General features: G+C 36.9%; 1 protein-coding gene across 1 annotated transcript in view; it reads right to left on the bottom strand.

Annotated features, from left to right (window-relative positions):
• The window catches only part of TMEFF2 (transmembrane protein with EGF like and two follistatin like domains 2), a 224,317-nt gene that overhangs the window by 85,884 nt on the left and 120,078 nt on the right, over positions 1-18,355 (bottom strand). Inside the window, exon 5 of the mRNA XM_054566708.1 lies at positions 17,674-17,770. Coding sequence (XP_054422683.1) covers positions 17,674-17,770 — 97 coding nt within the window. The remainder of the gene's footprint in view (positions 1-17,673; positions 17,771-18,355) is intronic.

The raw sequence follows: 18,355 nt of genomic DNA, 5'->3' as shown, positions 1-18,355 counted from the left end.
TTTACTCTATTCTCTCTCTTTATCTATTTATAGATACTCTTTATCTATTTATAGACACTCTTTAATCTATTATCTGCCTACACTATTATTCAAAGTATAAAAAAATAAGTGAAAGCATTAATTTCATTTATAAAATTCCAAACAATTGATTTGATTGTCTTCACTCCCTTCCGCACCCCCACCTCAGTAGAATTAGTGTTAAGATTCAAGGCCTATTAAATTGGATGCTTTGGAGGCTTATGAAGAATTTCTGAGATAAGCTAGGGCACCATTCCGGAGGTTACCGATAATGAGAGAATGAGTGATATTCTTCCAAATCATAATCTGAACAATAAATTATCACGACATACACAAAGAGAAACACTTTTGAGATATTTTTAAGGAACTCAACTAAGTTAAATAAGCTACTCAACTCAATTAATAAGACAACTAAGGTTAATGATAATAGTTATTATGTATCTTCCTAACACTATCATTTCCTAGATGTCCAAATTCTCTTTACATGGGTGAGAACACGGAGACTCAGGAAGTTAAGAACCTGGCCTGAGGCTGCACAAGAGTAAGTGACAGCACCAAAATTTAAGCTCAGGCAGTTTGACTTCAGCATTTGAGCTCTTAATTAGACTGCTCTTTAGCACAGGAGCGCTTTGTTTATCTCTATGCTCTCTGAAAAGACCAAGCTGCCTCATTATATAAATCCTAATCCATATGTTCATCTGTCTATTCATCTATCCATCCATCCACCCACCCACCCACCCATCCTTTCACTCATCAAAGCATCCTTTGTCTATTAAAATATAATAGTTGGGATTTGAACTCTTGGTTTGTAGCCAAGAGTCAGTGAGAAAGATTTGTTAAACTTACTTTGATATAAAGTGATTGTCGTGTATCTGTGATATAGGTGCAGCTCAATGGCAAATTGAGTATTTTCCTGGGAGGGGTCTTTTTTTAGGCAGTGAGAATTCTCATCTTGTGAAAGAAATTTCCTAACAGGGTGAGTTTTACTAGTTTCTCTTTTCTCCTTTAGAAAGGCAAGTTTTCCTTTTTTAAAGCATGATTTTGAGTTTCAAAAATAATAAGAATAGATTGTTTCCCATTTAAAGTTCATGAAGATTCTTAGAATTCCATTTAAAATATTAAAAGTACTATCTCAAATATAGTTTTAAGTATAATTCCTTAAATTTGAAATTAGGTCACTACAAATAGCGAAAAATTGAGCTAAAAAAGATATTCATTTCTTTTCCCTTTCACCCTCCTCTTCACCTTTTATGGGAAAACAATTCACTGATACTTTGCACATTGTAGGAACAAAAATGGATTTACCTCAGTTTTGTTCTGTTCTTTTTAGTAGCCTCTATATTGGTAGGCCTTATATGAAAAATCAATTTCTGCTTTATTCTTGTAAGCTTGGATTTATCTTCCTAAATATATCCTTCTTGTCAGAAGCCAATCAAGCACTTTGTTCTCCCCATTTATAAATCGTTGCCCTACTTTATGCTTTTGGTTCTGATTAACGGGTGCTTTTCTTTCTTTTGTCATAGCAGTGCAGTGGTGGAGATCTGGAAGCACCACTAACTTCCTGATCCTCAGGCAAGTTGGCCTAATTCATGTGAGCTGGGGGAGGGGGCAGGGAGCACAACCGCCAGCCAGCCACGGAGTCCACAGTCTCCCAAAGGGAGACGGCTTATCCTGCGTTCCCCTGGGTGGAGCACGGGTGGAGGAGGGAACACACTTGTGGTTAAGTGACCAGGGTCACCCCACAGCAAGGGTTTTGTGAAGAATCTTAGTCCACTTAGGCTTCTACAACAAAAATACTATAAGTTGGGTGGCTTATAAACAAAAATTTATTTCTCATTGTTCTGGAGGCTGGGGAGTCCAAGATGATGGACCAGCAGATTTGATATCTAGTCAGGGCCTGCTTCCACATAGATGGCTATCTTTTTGCTACAATGTCACGCGGTGGAAGGGGCATGCTAGCTCTCAGGGGTCTCTTTTGTAAGGACCCTAATCGCATTCATGAAGACTCCATCCTTGTGATATAATCACAAGATGACTTCCTAATACTATTTCCTTAGGGGTTATGTTTCAACATATGAATTTGGGAGGGTACACAAACATTCAGACCATAGCAGTCAGTATCATTTACCAAATTTGTGTCTCTGCTTTCTTTAATGACCCTCTATTTCCTCACTGTCTCCTATCTCAGGAGTCAATCTCACTCCACATTTACCTTTTCTGATTGACATTGAGTGCATTAGTCAGGGTAAGATGTTATGCTGCAATAATAAACAACCTTAACATCTCAGTAACTTAAAACAACAAAGGTCTATTTTTTTGTTTATGTCATCCGTCCCTCAAGAACCCAGGATGATGAAGCAGTCACCTAACTTGCTGGCTGCTGGTTGCTATGCCAGAGAGAGGAAAGAACTCTGCAGGCTCTCACTGGCAATAAAAACTCAGTCAAAGTCTTGAACCAGACACATGAGCTTCCCCAACCTCAAGGGAACCAGGAAGTACAATCCTGTAACAGTCCTATTTCCCTTACTCCAGAGGTGGGAAATCAGAAATATTCAGTGAGCAGCAGGATGGTGATTTTATCTTTTAATTAAACAAGTGGAGGATAGCAAGTCCTTATGTTTTTCTCTTCTTGGGTTGATTTCTCATCTCTTGCCTCTTAATTAATATATCCTGATATCTTTCTATTTCCCATTACTTAGTGTGTCTTTTCTTTGCAATGTCACATTATTTTGAGTAAATATTTTGTGTCCTTTTCCCCAGCAGTCTAACTTTTGGGTATCTAGTGTCTATTTTTATTCCTCAGCCCCACATCCATTTCCTTTATTAGATATCTCTGAACTCCTGCAGCTCTTTCTGTCTGTACCACTCAAGTTAACCTTTAATTACTTGCCTACTGGGCATTCCACTTGGTTCTGCCTTTTATCAGCTGAAGCAGAACATAACTTTTCCTCACCACCTCCCTCCCTTACTGCAAATTAACTCTATCTCGTGATCCCTATTTCCAAAGTTGTTCCATTATTCTTCCCAGCACTCAGCATCAAAATCTTCCCTTCTCTTTGCCTCTTTTTCTAATCTCTTCCTTCTCATAATTGAGCAGCTACCAAACTCTTTCCCATGCACCCATGCTGCTCATGGGGATCAACAGACATAGCGCAAGTCAAAAGCTCATTACAGACTCCAAATACAAAGAGATAGTGCTCTCTATTTTTTAATTCATTTTTATTCCTTCCTTCATTTATTTATTCATCATTCATTTATTCATGTACTTAATCAAGACCTACGTGCTTTCTTGAAACTGTGCTTGTCCTGAGGGAGCCACAAATTAAATATAACTTTTTGCTCTCCAGGAGGTTCCATCCCAGTTGAGAAAAATCACACATGCACACTTCCAGGAAACTAAGTACTAATATGATTGAAACAAGGGAAAATGCTGTGGGACGTGGGAGAAGGAGGCAGCGATGATGATCTGAAGTGGTCTGGTAGGGCTTCTAGAGGGAGTGAGGGTGGGGATGACTAAATCATGGTACTTCCATAGGAGGGTATCTCAGCATACTTAGAATAAAATCAACACTCTTCATTAAGGCCTACTAGAACCTTCATGACCAGGCCCCTTTGCAATTTCATGTAAGACTTCTTCCTTATTCTCCGGCCTCCAGCTATGCTAACCTTCTGTCAGTTCCTTCAGCTCACCCAGCTCATCCGCCTTCCGTGCCTTTGAACCACAGGTTCTCTTTGCTCAGAATTCTGTTCCAACAGATCTTTGTGATGCTGGCTTTTTCTTCCTATTTCACTCAAATGACAATCTGCAGAGATACATTCCCTAAATACCCAATCTTAGATAGCACCTCCCTCTCCTAGGACCCTGAGAATTTGGTACTTCTCTGTTATAACATAGTGTTACTTACCACAACTAATATATTTGACAGCTTGGCTACAGGTACTTTTTCAATTCTTCAGGTACCATTCACATTCTTGCTCATAAGCTATTCTTTTATCTGAAAGAGAATCTCTTTAACTACCTTAATTCTACTTTAACATCTACCCTCTAGCATTATGCAATGAAAAGAGCAGGGACCTTAGAATTATCTTAGAAAAATCTGAGGTTGAATTCAAGAACTGCCCCTACCTATCAACATACATTTTGTATGTTATTTATCTCCTTGAAACTTAGTTTCTTCCTTCGTATAAATGGAGGAAAATAATACCTAACCCACCGAACATTGCACAGGATTAAATGAGCTGGTGCGCTGGATTTCCATAGATGATGCATTTGACTTACATGCTAATTAAACATATGTTTCTTTCTTTGTTTCCCCAAGGAAACTTCTTTCCTTTCTCTACACCTGCAACTCTTCTGAGTCTTGCAAGTTCTCCACTGGGCCCCAAATTTTCTGGAGCACAGTGCTTACAAAATTGCTGAGAGTGTGACCTCTGAATCCAAATTGATTTTGACCCTTAACAGCTAAGTAAACTTAGAGAAGTTACCTAACACTTTTGTGCCTCAATTTCATCAGACTTAAAACTAAAATAGTAGTAGTACCTAACTTGTGTGTTTTTATGAGATTAAATTAATAAATGCAAAGCTCTTAGGGGAGTGCAGGACACAAAGTTAATTCTCACTATTGCTGAGTTGTTATTCTAAAATTATTCTCTCCAACCTGTCAAACCTAATCATCCTGCTCATGATGACACTGCCCTTCTCTGTACTCAAGATACTTGTTGTGCCTATTGTCATTGCCTTCCTTCCTGTTAAAAAGAAAGACTTCCTAATTAGTAACTTTGCAGGCCACAGTTTTTAATATCCACCAACCCTTCTAGCCATTGTTATAAGCAGGAGAATTAAACTAAATTACATTTTTAAAAAATGCAGGGTTACTGCCCTTGTGCACTCTATTTTATTACCATGTGTTGTTTGGTCCCTACTACTAACATTTCTTCCCTTTCTAATTCAAACAAAATGGAAACAAACTCATAGATAGAGAGAGCAAATTGGTGGTCACCAAGTGGGAGGAAGGTTGGAGGGATGGGTAAAGGGGTGAAAGGGATTAAGAAGTGCTAATTATCAGTTATTAAAATAGTCATAGGGATGTAAAATAGAGTATAAGAAATATGGTTAATATTGTTTTAATATCTATGTTTGGTATTTATGGGTTAAGCAAAGCCTTCTTAGATATGGCAACAAAAACACAAGTAACAAATGAAGAGACTGGCAAATTGGAATCCATCAAAATTAAAACTTTTATGTCTTAAAAAGTACCCTCCTACAAATGAAAAGGCATCTCTACAGGATGGAGAAACTATTTAAATAGCATATATATTTGGTAAGAGGCCTATATCTATAATACATTATTAAAAAACTCTTACAACTCAAACACGGGTAAATAACTCAATTAAAAATGGGCAAAAGATCTAAGTTGATATTTCTCCTGAGAGGATATGTGAATGAACAATAGGTATATGAAAAGAGACTCAACATCATTAGCCATCTGGAAAGTGCAAATCAAAACCACAATTAGATGCTACTTTATACATACTTGGAATACAATACTCAAAAAACGTAGGAATGAATAACAAGTATGGGCAAGGATGTGGGGAAATTTGCATCCTCACACACTGCTGGTGGAAATATAAAATGAGGCAGCCACTTTGGAAAGCAGTTTGCAGATCCTCAAAGTTAATTAGATCATAAGGTTACCATTTGACTCAGCAATTCGACATTTAGAAACATACCCTAGTTAAACAAAAACATACGCCCAGATTAAAACCTGTACACACATACACAAATTTGTATACAGATGTTCACTACATTATTCATCATTGCCAAAATTGGAAACAACCCAAATGTTCATCAACTGATAAATGAATAAACAAAATGTAGTATATGTATACAATGGAATATTTTCCATCAAACAAAAAAACAAAATACTGATGGATGCTACAATATAGATGAACTTTGAAAACACCACGCTAAGTGAAAGAAGGCAGGCACAAAGGACCAAATACTGAACAATTCCATTTGTATGAAATGTGAGAATAGAAAAATCTATGGAGATGTCAAGTAGACTAGCTGCTACTTAGGGATGGGGAAGGGAAACCTGGGGGCTGCTAATGCTACAAGTTTCTTCTTGGAGTGATGAAAATATCATAAAATTGATTGTGTTTATGGTTGCAAAACTTGATAAATATATTTAAAAAAATTGAATACTTTAAATCAGTGAGTTTGATGTGAATTATAATATGACTGTAGATCTATCTATCCATGTAATCTATTTAAAAGAACAGGGGCCAAGGGAAATGATGTGATTTCCTACAAGATAAGAGCCAGATCTTCTCTCTCTCTCTCTCTTTCTCTTTCTCTTTCTATCTCTTTCTTTCTTTCACTCTCTTTCTCTGTATCTCTTTCTCTCTCTCTCAAATCTCAATCTCTTTTTGGTAGCTTTGATGAGACAGTGGCACCTGTTACTTGACCCTTCTTTGTTGCATGAAGATCACACTTCAGTTTTCAGGGCCTTCCTATATTTACCTGTAAAATGAGGATAACATTAGCTCCCTTTACCTGCCTTACCTACATTATAGACATATTAGAGAACTACAGACAGGAGAAGGAGTCTGAGAGGTATAAGGTTTTTAATATAGTAGAAGGTTTCCTGTTCCTCTGGCAGTCCCATCATGCCATGCACAAAGGAGGCATACTTTAACATAAATGCAAAAAGACAACCGTTAAACAACTTATGAATTCATGTATAAAACATTCCATAATATATCTCCTAAGCACATAAAACGTTACCCCAAAATGTCAGACATAGATATATTGTTTTATTTTATACAAAGCTTCTTCCCCTTCCTGCCCCTGCAATCTGACTGTCCAATGTTGCTGTAATGCAAACAGCTTTGTTGCATTTTCTTCTCGAATCAACAAATTTGCTAGAGAAGAAAACAGATACTCAATTCAATTAAATATACATCTGTTAAATATATTAATTTTATTTCATTGTCATAATTGTTAATTTGATGATATATATGAATGTCTTAAAGTACCACATTAATGATATCTATGTATATTACAGAAATAGTACAACATTATATTTTGCTAATGTGGACCTAATATTTTATCTCATTTCTTACTTTTGTTTTTTCCCCAATTGTTATGCACGTCTCCCTGATATATATCTTTTAATATTTGCTGATTTTAGGCACTTATGGCAAGTTGGGATCTAGCATTACTTTTATTACCCTGGATAATGCTATTTCGATTGTAGAAAGCTCATTTTAGGGTGAGCTCAGAGAACAGGGGAAACTGCTATGTCAAAGCCACAGACAAGACTGCAATGAATAAAAAGAAGCTCTTGTAAACAACCTTTAGAAGATCAGCTATCCCCAGGGCATCTTACTGATCTCTTAAGTTTCATTCATAGCTTAATGATAAAAGAACGAATGGACCCAATTTAATTTTGCATTGGGGAGACTAGAAAAAGCAGATATTTGTTTTATTTTATTTTTTCTTTTTACTAAAAAAGCATATTTTTCCAGTAGTATTGAGATTTCAAGAGGATGTTGTGTATAATACTATAATTTGTTTAATCACTTATTAGATGTTACACATCCTGGTTGTTAGGGAGATGTTTATGGAATAGACTGATGTGGGCTGCCGAGGGTGGCTTACTGATTTGTTGTTTAGATGTACCAACACATACAATATATTGCTATTTGGAAGTAAACCACTGACCAGAAACAGTTTCTACCCAATTTAAAACACCTTGGGGAGGACAGTTCTGGGTAAATAATGCTTATATCTCAGAAAGCTATTTATTATGAATGCTCTGGATACAGACAATGGAAGTGTTTTCCATATACATGCTGCTAGTCTCTTGGAGTTAACCAAGACAAATGTCTAGTGTGAAGTTAGAGAGGACTTAGATTTTGGTAAATTTTTTAGATCACAAATGTGAGGACATATTAGACTCACTAGAAATATGTACATACATACTCACATATGCACACACATATGTATACATATATGGAAGGAAAATATACAGTGGTCATCTTGGAATAATGGGATGACATTTTAATAGAGTTTTTATATTTCTAATGATTCCAAATTCCTATGTTAAACATGTACAACTTTTATAATCAGAGAAGCCATAACAAATTCCATTCTAGTATAACCATAAAAAAACATGGACTGGGAAATAGGAAGCTTGACATCCTATTTTAAAGTGCTAAATAAAAAGATACAACATTGGCCTTAAGATAGGGATTAAAACCCACTGGCATATGGGTGATATTTATTTGCCATTTAATTTGGTGATTCTGCCTTCTTTCTATATATCTCATAATTTCTAATTTTTGCATTTTTTATACAGCACCCTTTGCTACTTAGAAAGGGGAATGTAGCCCATTAACTAGTCCCAAAGGTAGTAAAGAATGAATCTCACCTTGTTTAGCAAATGGCCTACTGAGAGCAGTGCTCTTGCACTTCTGGGCTCCTCAGTGCTCTGCCTCTTGCACACCCCTTACAAATGTTGTGATAATGACACACTAGTATTACAGGTAGGAGGTGTGGTATAACTGCCAGTCTTTAAAAGCTGTGTCATATGTGTCTTTTAAGGACAAAAATCTGAAAGCTCTCACTGGTTATAATATATAAATAATGTTCACCCTTGTCCATTGTCAGGGTTGCTATTGCCATTTCAAAACAAGGAAATTGAAGTTGAGGCAGCTCAAAATAACCAGATTTTGGTGAAGATATATCTGTTCTCTGCAACCTCATGGCTAATAACCTTTTCAATCTAATTGGCCTACATGTAGCTGTAACAGGATATTTCCATAGATGATAATTCAGTATCTCTTAAAGAAACCAAAAACCAAATAATCTTCAAAGAAATAAGGTCTATTTACATAATGGGAAAGACTATACATTAAGGGTATCATAGACAGTACAAATGAAAGTGGTTAATTTCATCATAAAGTGGCACTTTAAGTGTTTGTTTTTATATCCTGCTTCAACAAATAAAGTGAGTTCCTAAATGAATATATCTAACATGTTAAATATTCAGCTTATTATACATGTATACAAAACCTTAGCTCTTCCACTTAACTGTTTGGCTTTGTCAGCTGCTTACTCTCCCTGTGCCTCAGTTACATTTTTTTCTAAAATGGGAATTATTAGAACTTCACAGGATTTTTGGGAGGATTCAATGGCCTCATGAATATAAACATTAAAATGGGTCCTACCACATGAGAAACATATGCTTTTGTAAGTTTTCTCATATTTTATTAACTACAATAAGATTTATATTTTTTATCTCTGAGACTGAAAACTTACATTGGGATGCTGGAACAGGGAGCATGTGTCCCCTAATTCTAAGGGACAGGGATGTCTTACTCAGAACATACTAGAAACTGAGACTCAGAAAACCCCAGAGGAAATCGAGAGGAGTTTGGCGAGTGAGCACCAGAAAAGTCAGTCTACAGTAAGATTCTAAAAAGCAAGTAAACCAAAACGGCTATCATTAATAAATCAACAAACACGTGCTGGTGAAGATGTGGAGAACAGGGAACCCTAGTGCACTGTTGGTGGGAATACTGATTGGTGCAGCCGCTGTGGAAAACAGTATGAAGTGTCCTCAAAACATTTAAAATGGAACTGCTTTTGGGATCAGGGTGATGCTGGCCTCATAGAAGGAGTCTGGGAGTCTTCCCTCCTCTTGGATTTTTTGGAATAGTCTGAGAAGGACAGGGGTTAGCTCTTCCTTAAATGTTTTGTAAAATTCTCCTGGGAAACCGTCTGGCCCTGGGCTTTTGTGTGCTGGGAGTTTCTTGATTACTGCTTCAATTTCCCCAGCTGTTATCGGTCTGTTCAAGCTTTCTGTTTCTTCCTCCTTCAGCGATTCCCCTGCTGGGACTATACCCTGAGAACACCAAAATGCCAATACAAAAGAACCTATGCACCCCAATGTTCATAGCAGCACAATTGACAATAGCCAAGTGTTGGAAGCAACCTAAATGCCCATCAGTAGATGACTGGATCAAAAAATTATGGTACATATACACAATGGAATGCTACGCAGCAGAAAGAAAAAAAGAAGTACTAAACTTTGCGACAGCATGGATGGAACTGGAGAGCATCATGCTAAGCGAAATAAGCCAGGGGGCGAAAGACAAATACCATATGATCTCACCTATAAGCGGAACCTAACCAACAATGCAAAGAAGCAAGGAAAATATGACCAGCAACACTGAAAGGAAAAGAAATCAACAGAGACAAGAGGGAAGGGGGGGGGGCAGGGAAAGGGAAGGGAAGGGGAAAGTCAAGGAACATATAGCAAGGACTCATGGACAAAACCAAAGGGGAAGAGCTGAGGGAGGGAAGGTGGGAGGGGGCAAGGGAAAGAGGTGGGGGGAAGGCAGAGACAAATGTATTTAAAAAGTAAATAAATTAATTAAAAAAATAAAATAAAATAATAAAATGGAACTGCCTTTTGATCCAGTGATTCCACTCCTGGGGATATGCTGTAAGAATCACAAAACACCATTTCAAAAGAACTTAACACCCCTATGTTCATAGCAGTGTTACTTATAATAGTCAAGATTTGGAAACAGCTTAAATATCCATGAGTAGATGAGTAGATAAAAAAGTTGTGATACATTTATACAATGGAGTACTATGCAGCAGAAAAAAAGAAGGAATTTCTGCCTTCTGTGACAGCATGGATGGGACTAAAGACTATTATTCTAAGTGAGAGAAGTCAGTTGGTGAAAGGCAGATGTTATGTGATCTCACAGATAAGAGGAATCTAGTAAACAAAATAAACTAATGAGCAAAATAGAGCCAGAGGCATGGAAACATGGATCAGACTGACAGCAGTAAGAGGGGAAGAGGGAGGTAGGAACTGACTAAAAGAAGGTGAAGGGATAAGTCAGAGAACATACCAGAAGGACCCATGGACATGGACAATGGTGTGGGGATTGACCATGGAAGTGGGCGGCAGGCTTGTTGGAGAGGGGTGAAGGGGAAAAATGGGACATCCGTAACAGCGTAAATAATAAAACATCAAAAATGAAAAAAAAGCAAGTAAAAAGAGAAGTAACAAAAACAGATAAGTGGTAGAAATACAATCTGTACTTTGGAGTTTTGTTTTTTCTCTTCTGCCAGTATATTGTATTTCATTTTTATATAAAATGGAAATTACATGATTCATGCTCCATGAGCTGAATAAAAATTACAGAAACAGATAAAACATGTTAATGATTACAATACTTTATTCCTGTATTTCTTGGTACTCTACGGCAGATCTATGTTTGTATTTAATCACATTTTAATTAAGTTTCATTAATTACTGTGTGATAACACTGTTGAGGCATAGTCTTTGAGAAAAATTCAAAAACTCTTCAGAACGTAGATGAAAATACAATTCATTCTGAAGGAGCCCAGTATCACAGTAGACCAGAAGTAAGCTTTGGTTTTAAGGACCATGGTTCATTTTCAAATTTCAGGTTCATTTTTTAAGTTTTATGTTTCACAAAGCATAAGCCTGCTTTTTTTGGAACACAGGTTAGTCTTTTTGTTTGTTTGTTTGTTTGTTTGTTTGAATTGCCTACTATACAATTCAAGAGGCACTGCTATTCTTTTACCTTTCTAAGTAGCAATTAAAGTGTTTAAATTCAGTTTATAGATTTTACTCTTTACTGGTAGCCATTGTCAGAGGGAAGTTTTGGTCACAGACATGGCATTTTTCAGTGCAGATCATTGTATAGACCCTGTTACAGAAGATACTGGTCTTATTTAACTATAGTTGTGCTTCTAAATTTTATTTCATTGTGTAAAAATTTTAAAAAAGTACAAATTATTTTAAGGTAGGTGAATGAATGCATAAGAGAAGGAAATAACAAAATCAAAATCAAACTTTTACATTTGGACATAGATTTACTAAAAATGTCAATATTTTCCCCTTGAAATCATGGGAATGGAAAGATGTGTATTTCCCCAATTCACGAGCTGTATATTTTCCTCTGTCTCCACAAAAGTTTTCTGGAAAATAGAAACATTGAAGGAAAGAGAAATGGGTGGGGTTCTCTTCAGACCCCACCCATTTACAGGAACAGGGACTAATGTATGTAGCGATTTTCAGCAGTGAGAGCATCGTCTTTATGGCGTGGGAGAAAAGGCAATTCCTGGGAGGCAGTACCTCAACTATAGGAATCTTGGCACTGAAAAAGTGTTCTCCTGAAGCCTTACATCCAACAAAAACCCTTGGATTTTCTAGATGAGACCTATTTTCTGCTTTGTTTGTTTGTTTTGTGTTCTGTTTTTCATTCTCTCCATGAGTAAACTCATGGTAGAAACTAGTCCTCATTGTGGTAACCCCATTTACAGTTCTAAAGCAAGAGAGCAAAGAAAATCAACAAGAGGGAACCACCCTGTGGGAAGACCAAATAAACTCTTAGTTCACAAAAGTTTGTGACTCATCAGCATCCTCTTCTTTAGATATCCCATACAACTCCGAGTGATCTTTTTACTTAATAGAATCCAGTTGGAACCTTTCCAACTGCAACACAATCTTTTTGTTCAATCATCAGCCAATAGTAGTTTTAAAAGAAATCACTTTCTATGTTTTCCTCAGAGGTGCCTTCATTTTCCCTATCAAACTCATAATCCAAATGTACTCAAGTCAGCAGGACCTAATGCCTAATGTTCTAATATGTATGGTGAAATCTAGTGCAAGGATCATCCACAGCCATTGCCTGGCTTCAAATATTCATGATTCTCCACAGTCCACAATGCATTAAAGGTGGGAATGATGCCAGCAACACACAGTCTTCCTAGCGACAAGGAGCCTTCTCAGATCATGGGAGCATGATGTTAAAGACTTCAGACTAAACTGTCTTTGTAAGAGATACTCCCAAAAGGAATGCCAAATCCCACACCCTGTTTCAGATATGGAACGTCAATGAAATAAAGAAAAAAATAGATTCTCATTCATTTACTCTTCTCAGCTCACTTTACTGATACTACTTTGTCTCTCTCCTTTCTCGCCATTGCAGTCTGAAAAGGATGCTATGCGTTAAAACTAGAAAACATTATTAATGCTTCAAAAATAAAATGACTACTGAGGAATTAATAGCATTTAAGCCAATATGATTTTGCTAATGGAGCCTGAATGGCATATAGAGAATAATACAAGGGCACAGTTAGAATGGAAGTAAGAGCTATAAGATCTATATGTAAGAAGCAAATACATACAATAATTGAAGTTGTCCCTTTATGTCATTTGTCACCCAGGCACATCTGCTCTTACACCTGTGCTCCTTTTCTTGATCTATCCTGACACCTTGGAAATGTTAGGCATGCAGCCAATTTCACACCCAGCCATTCTGATGATCAGACCAAGCTACTGACTTCCTTATTCTCACATTAAATCAAGCATCAACCCCAGGGCTCTGAACTACTTCTGACTGACAGGACTAACAGAAAGTTCTAGGCTAATTACTTTTTAGGATTAGTTCCCAGCACAAAGTGGTACTACTGACCTACTTCAGACTTACTGAAATAATTTATCTGGTAACATAATTAAGAGAACATAAAGCTGTTTCTAAAACCAACCAAGTATTGGAAATATTTGTTGAAATCATAAGTTGGTATTCCCAGTGCCATCAGATGGGGCTTTATTACTTTGCAATGAGTCAAGTTTATTATGTTTGACTTATCAGCCGTTCTTTTACTTTATAAATTATATTTGACAGGATGTATTTGAGAGTCTCTTTGATGCATGGCTGTATTCGTTTTGACTTTTTTCAGTCTAGATATAAAGAGAAACAATCTTTTAAGCCCTTCTTTTCATTTTGTCTTAACCCTGCCCCTAAACAGGACACGCATCCCTTTGCACAGCTATTCCAATTATTTTTGAAGTCTATCCTAAATAAAGGGATGCTCGGATTAGAGCGTGGCTGCATATGTGGTATGGACCGCTTACCATATGGACTTTTAATTCTCTATTTTGAAAGCTTAATTCTTTCTGACATTTAGGTAAGTATCCATAACTGAATAATTTTTTATGGTCTTTCTTTACTACTGAGAATACTTGACCATTTTCTGATTTCCACTCCCTTAATGTTCTCCATAAGAAGAAAAAGACAAGAAAAAAAACCTTGGAATAAAATTATGGAACATAAGTGAGAGGGTTATATGAGTTTATAAGTCACATGTTTTTCTCAAAAGAAAGGCATTAAAATGTTAGGAAAACATTAGTACATGGTTTATCAATGCCATTGTCTAATTAGTATTTTTTCTCCTTTTCCTCCACCTTCCTTACTCCTCTCCCTTTTATTTACTTTGTCTTTCCCATGTCCAGTGAGACTTGCTTCTTAACACAAAAAATCATCTAGATAACCATGAAAACAAGGTCAGTTTATTGTGTATTGGCTTCTTGATTCTAACAAAGATTTATCATCACCTAGAAAGTACCTGAGCACCTTTGAAAAACTAGACTAAATCCTTGCAGTGAAATGGAAGATATTAATTTCTTAGGCCAGGGTTAAAGAAAGATCAGGAGTTAATTTTTCAGCTTTGTGTGAAAATTGCAGATACAATAACAACATTATTTCTAAGTAGTATTTCTTCACATCTTGTTATTCATATTGCAAGGTTGAGGAAATGTATATGCATAAAATTGTAGTTTGGTGTCAGAGAAGAAAAATAATACAAAACACTGAGTTGTATTCTTTGCTGCCACACAACATATGCAATGTTTTATGTTTGCAAGAGGACCTGGCTTTGGTTTCACCCAAAATCAATGGCACATCAAAGCTCTCTTGAATCAGCTGATGGTATGAGTCAGATCACTACCCTATTGCTTCCTGTCTTACTTTATAGTGTCTTTAATTCCATGCCTATTTAATTTCATTTATTGCTTTTTTTCTGTGTCCTTTAAGTCTTTCCAATTTGCCCTTCATGGCTATAACTAAATATAGTATGTTAACATCCAAAGGTATTTATGTAAATGAAAATCAATATGCTTATCATTTCAGCACCATTCCTCATTGCTTACATTGGACATTTTAAGTATATTTTATTTAAATGCTAAGAACTTTTCATTCCTGCCTGGAAAGTATAACGATCTTCCTGGCTCCTTGCCCCCTGCAGCCCTCTAATCTTCACAGCTATAGCCACTTAGCCCCATCTGGAGGTTCAGCCTTATTCTGCATTTTGGAACTAATCTTGTCTCTAAACTGGAGGTGTACAAGATATCCTTAGCCAGAAGCTAACTGATTCAACATCTAGTCAGTCTTGCTGCATTCTGACCTTGTAATTTATTTCTGAGATCCAGGTGCTTGTCCCAGCCCCTGGTAACCAAGGCTTGGCTTTCTGAGCCAGTTCTGGCAAGTATTTCTCCATCTCTCCTGCATCAGTCCCTGACTACTTCTAATTGGTATCTCATTCCTCACTGACTGGGGTTCTACCTTGGCTTTCTCTCTGTTTCCTTTATGATTCAGTTTCTTTTTCAAACTCCAGTTGCCATGGCTGTTGAATCTGCCTGGCTCCACTGGCCTAGCGCCTATCTCCTTGTACTGTCTGCCTGCACACCATAGACCTGACCTTTTGCTAGGAGACCAGGAGTGACACAGACTGTCTGGACATTTTCCTTGTCTGCTGAAGGCATCGCCCTTGTCCACAGCTCTGTTCTAACCCTGCAGGTCTTGAGTCACTGAATCTAAGCTGCCTGCAATCTGGCCATCTCATTCCAGATGTGACAGGAAAAAAATGTTATTTGAACTACATCTTTGGTTGAACTGTTATGCTAACCTCTTCTAGGTCCTTTTGCCTCGTTTCTCCATCTTGGCTCTGCCGCTTAAATGCTTTAAAACTCAGTGCCCTCTTTGTAAAGTGAGATCACAACGAAATATACTCCTAGGCTTATTTCGAAGATAAATGGGAAAAGCTGCATACAAATGGACTAACCCTAAAGTAAGCAATTAGTAACATTTACCGGATATTATTATCTCACTTCTTAAATATTTGCACCTGTAAAGTGGAACTATGTTACTTAAAGATGACCAGTAATGACATGAGAAACTAAAGGAAAAATGTGAATTTTTTATAAGTGAAATAATTGACAGCAAGATATTTAACAGCTTTAAAAATAATGTTGAACTATAGAAGTTTTAAAAGTACATTTTCTGTAAAGGTGTCCTAATATACAGAACCCTAAAGCATTTAGGGAGGAGAAAGCTTCTTTAAGTCAGTCATTTATTTTAGAGCAGTATTTTGTGATCATTTGGGGAATTTGATATAAGCAAAATTCTAAGTCTCACTTTTCTGAAATCACTCATTAATTTACCCCAAGAACCCCAGTTTGCTCAGCTGGAATGCTCGACTTAGTTTGTACTTGAAAATATTTTAAGGGCAGATTGTTTCACTCTTGCCAAAATTACGTTGCCTTAATTTTTTTTCTTCTTGTCTCTTAGATGAATTGTCCCTTCCCCCCACACAAGTTTGATCAAAAGGATTACCTTGTTTAAATTAACATGTAATTCACATATAAGACTGTATAAATTTAGGATGCAGAACATGTTGATTTGATGCATTTATATATTGCAATATGATTACCATCACGATGTTAGCTAATGCCTCCATCAGGTCATATACCACTCCTTCTGGTGGTGAGAACATTGAAGATTTACTCAGCCAGTTTGATCAAAATAAGTGTTAAGAGCTCTAGGCAAGCACAGTCTGCATTTTAAAGGAAACAAAGGACACCATACCTGAAAGATATGGATAAAAGCCAGTGAGTGAGAGAGGAAGAAGGAAGAGGGGAGAGGGGAGAGAAAGGGAGTGGGAGGGAGATGAAGAGGGGGGAGAGAGAAAGAGAGGGGAGGAGGAGGGGGAGCAGAGGGGGAGGAAGAGGGAGGGGGAGGGGGAGGAAGAGGGGAGAGGGCAGGAAGAAGAGAGGAAGAAAGAGGGAGTGAGGGAGAGAAAGAGGGAGACAGAGAGAGAGCCTCATCCTACTATCATGCCACAAAGACCTCTGAATTCTGGGTCATTCACTTTGGGTATGATCAAGGCTGGACCGAACAAATGTCCATGCCCTAGAAGACTAATATTTTGGGACTTATTCAAATTGATAAATATTATTCATAATTTGTTCAGCTTATCTATACAGGAGAAGCTGAGTATCGCTTGGGTGAAGGGAAAAGCTGAGCCTAGAGGGTGGCTCAGAGATCACTCTTTGCTTTCCCATATTCCCAGCTCAGCTACAGGCATGCATAGGCATACCCTTAAATAAAATCTCTGGTTGCCCAGATCCACCATCTTCGAAAGCTGATCAGCAAGTGTCCATTGTTTCTTGACCATGATTTTTGAGAGACGTTCTGGTAAATATTCTCTCTATCTCTTAACATTGACAGTATTCGGGAGCCTCAGTGATATCTTTTTATATCTTGCCAAATGAAGCGGGGCAGCCAGGCAGCTGCTTGGCTGGCCCAACTCTTAATTCAGTTTCAGAAATTCCTTGCTGTTATTATAGTCTCATTTCTCCCCCTTAGGAACTAGGTAAGAAAAATAAATGCTGAGAATGTCTTCTTTAGAAAATGATTAAAGAAGTAAAAAGAAATTAATTATCATTATTTTGTTTAAAAGAATAAATACAAGCACATTACCAGACGTCTTCGGCATCTTCGTCACATTCTGCACCGAACTGGCAAATATCACAGGTGGATGTCTCCTTCTGACTGGTTTCTCCTGAGCCTTCATGGACTGTAGGACAGAAAAGGAAACAAACATAATTCAGGTAAGTGTGCGTGATATCAACAACTCTAGGACTATATTAAAGCTGCTACTTTTCCAATGGACCTATTCGCTATTAAGGCTTCATAAGAATGTCATCCTCAACTCCTCTCTTCTCTAAATTTAAGGACAACTCTAACAATAATATGCCAACCATTGGTATGTAGTGGACATTTCAGCTTTTACAAGCAAAATAAAACTAATGAGAGTTTACTGGATTTATCAAAATTGTTCAGCTAATAAATAAACCAAGTGAAAGTTATTTATGAAAAGAGATTTAGATTAATGTCTAATTTATTTTAAAAATACCTAGCATTTTCTCATTTCTAAATTATAGATTTTTTTCATTCACAAGATTTTATACATAATTTAAAAAACTTATATGGTTGGCCTTAACTTATTAGATATATCTTTTCTCCCCCTTAAGATGTTAAGTACTTATAAGAAAGAAAATGTTGATTATCTTTTTAGAAAACAGATTTCAGTTAGTTTGTACAGTAAGTTCTTGAATCTTACATAAATATGTCATAGAGCCCATTACAGCGATTTCTGAGA

Source organism: Pteronotus mesoamericanus, unplaced genomic scaffold, assembly GCF_021234165.1.
Source record: "Pteronotus mesoamericanus isolate MK-2021 breed Mesoamerican mustached bat unplaced genomic scaffold, CSHL_Meso_final contig_179, whole genome shotgun sequence".
Taxonomy (NCBI): Eukaryota; Metazoa; Chordata; class Mammalia; order Chiroptera; family Mormoopidae; genus Pteronotus; species Pteronotus mesoamericanus.
Note: the sequence above shows the minus strand (reverse complement) of the source record. Positions and strands in the feature narration are given on the sequence as shown.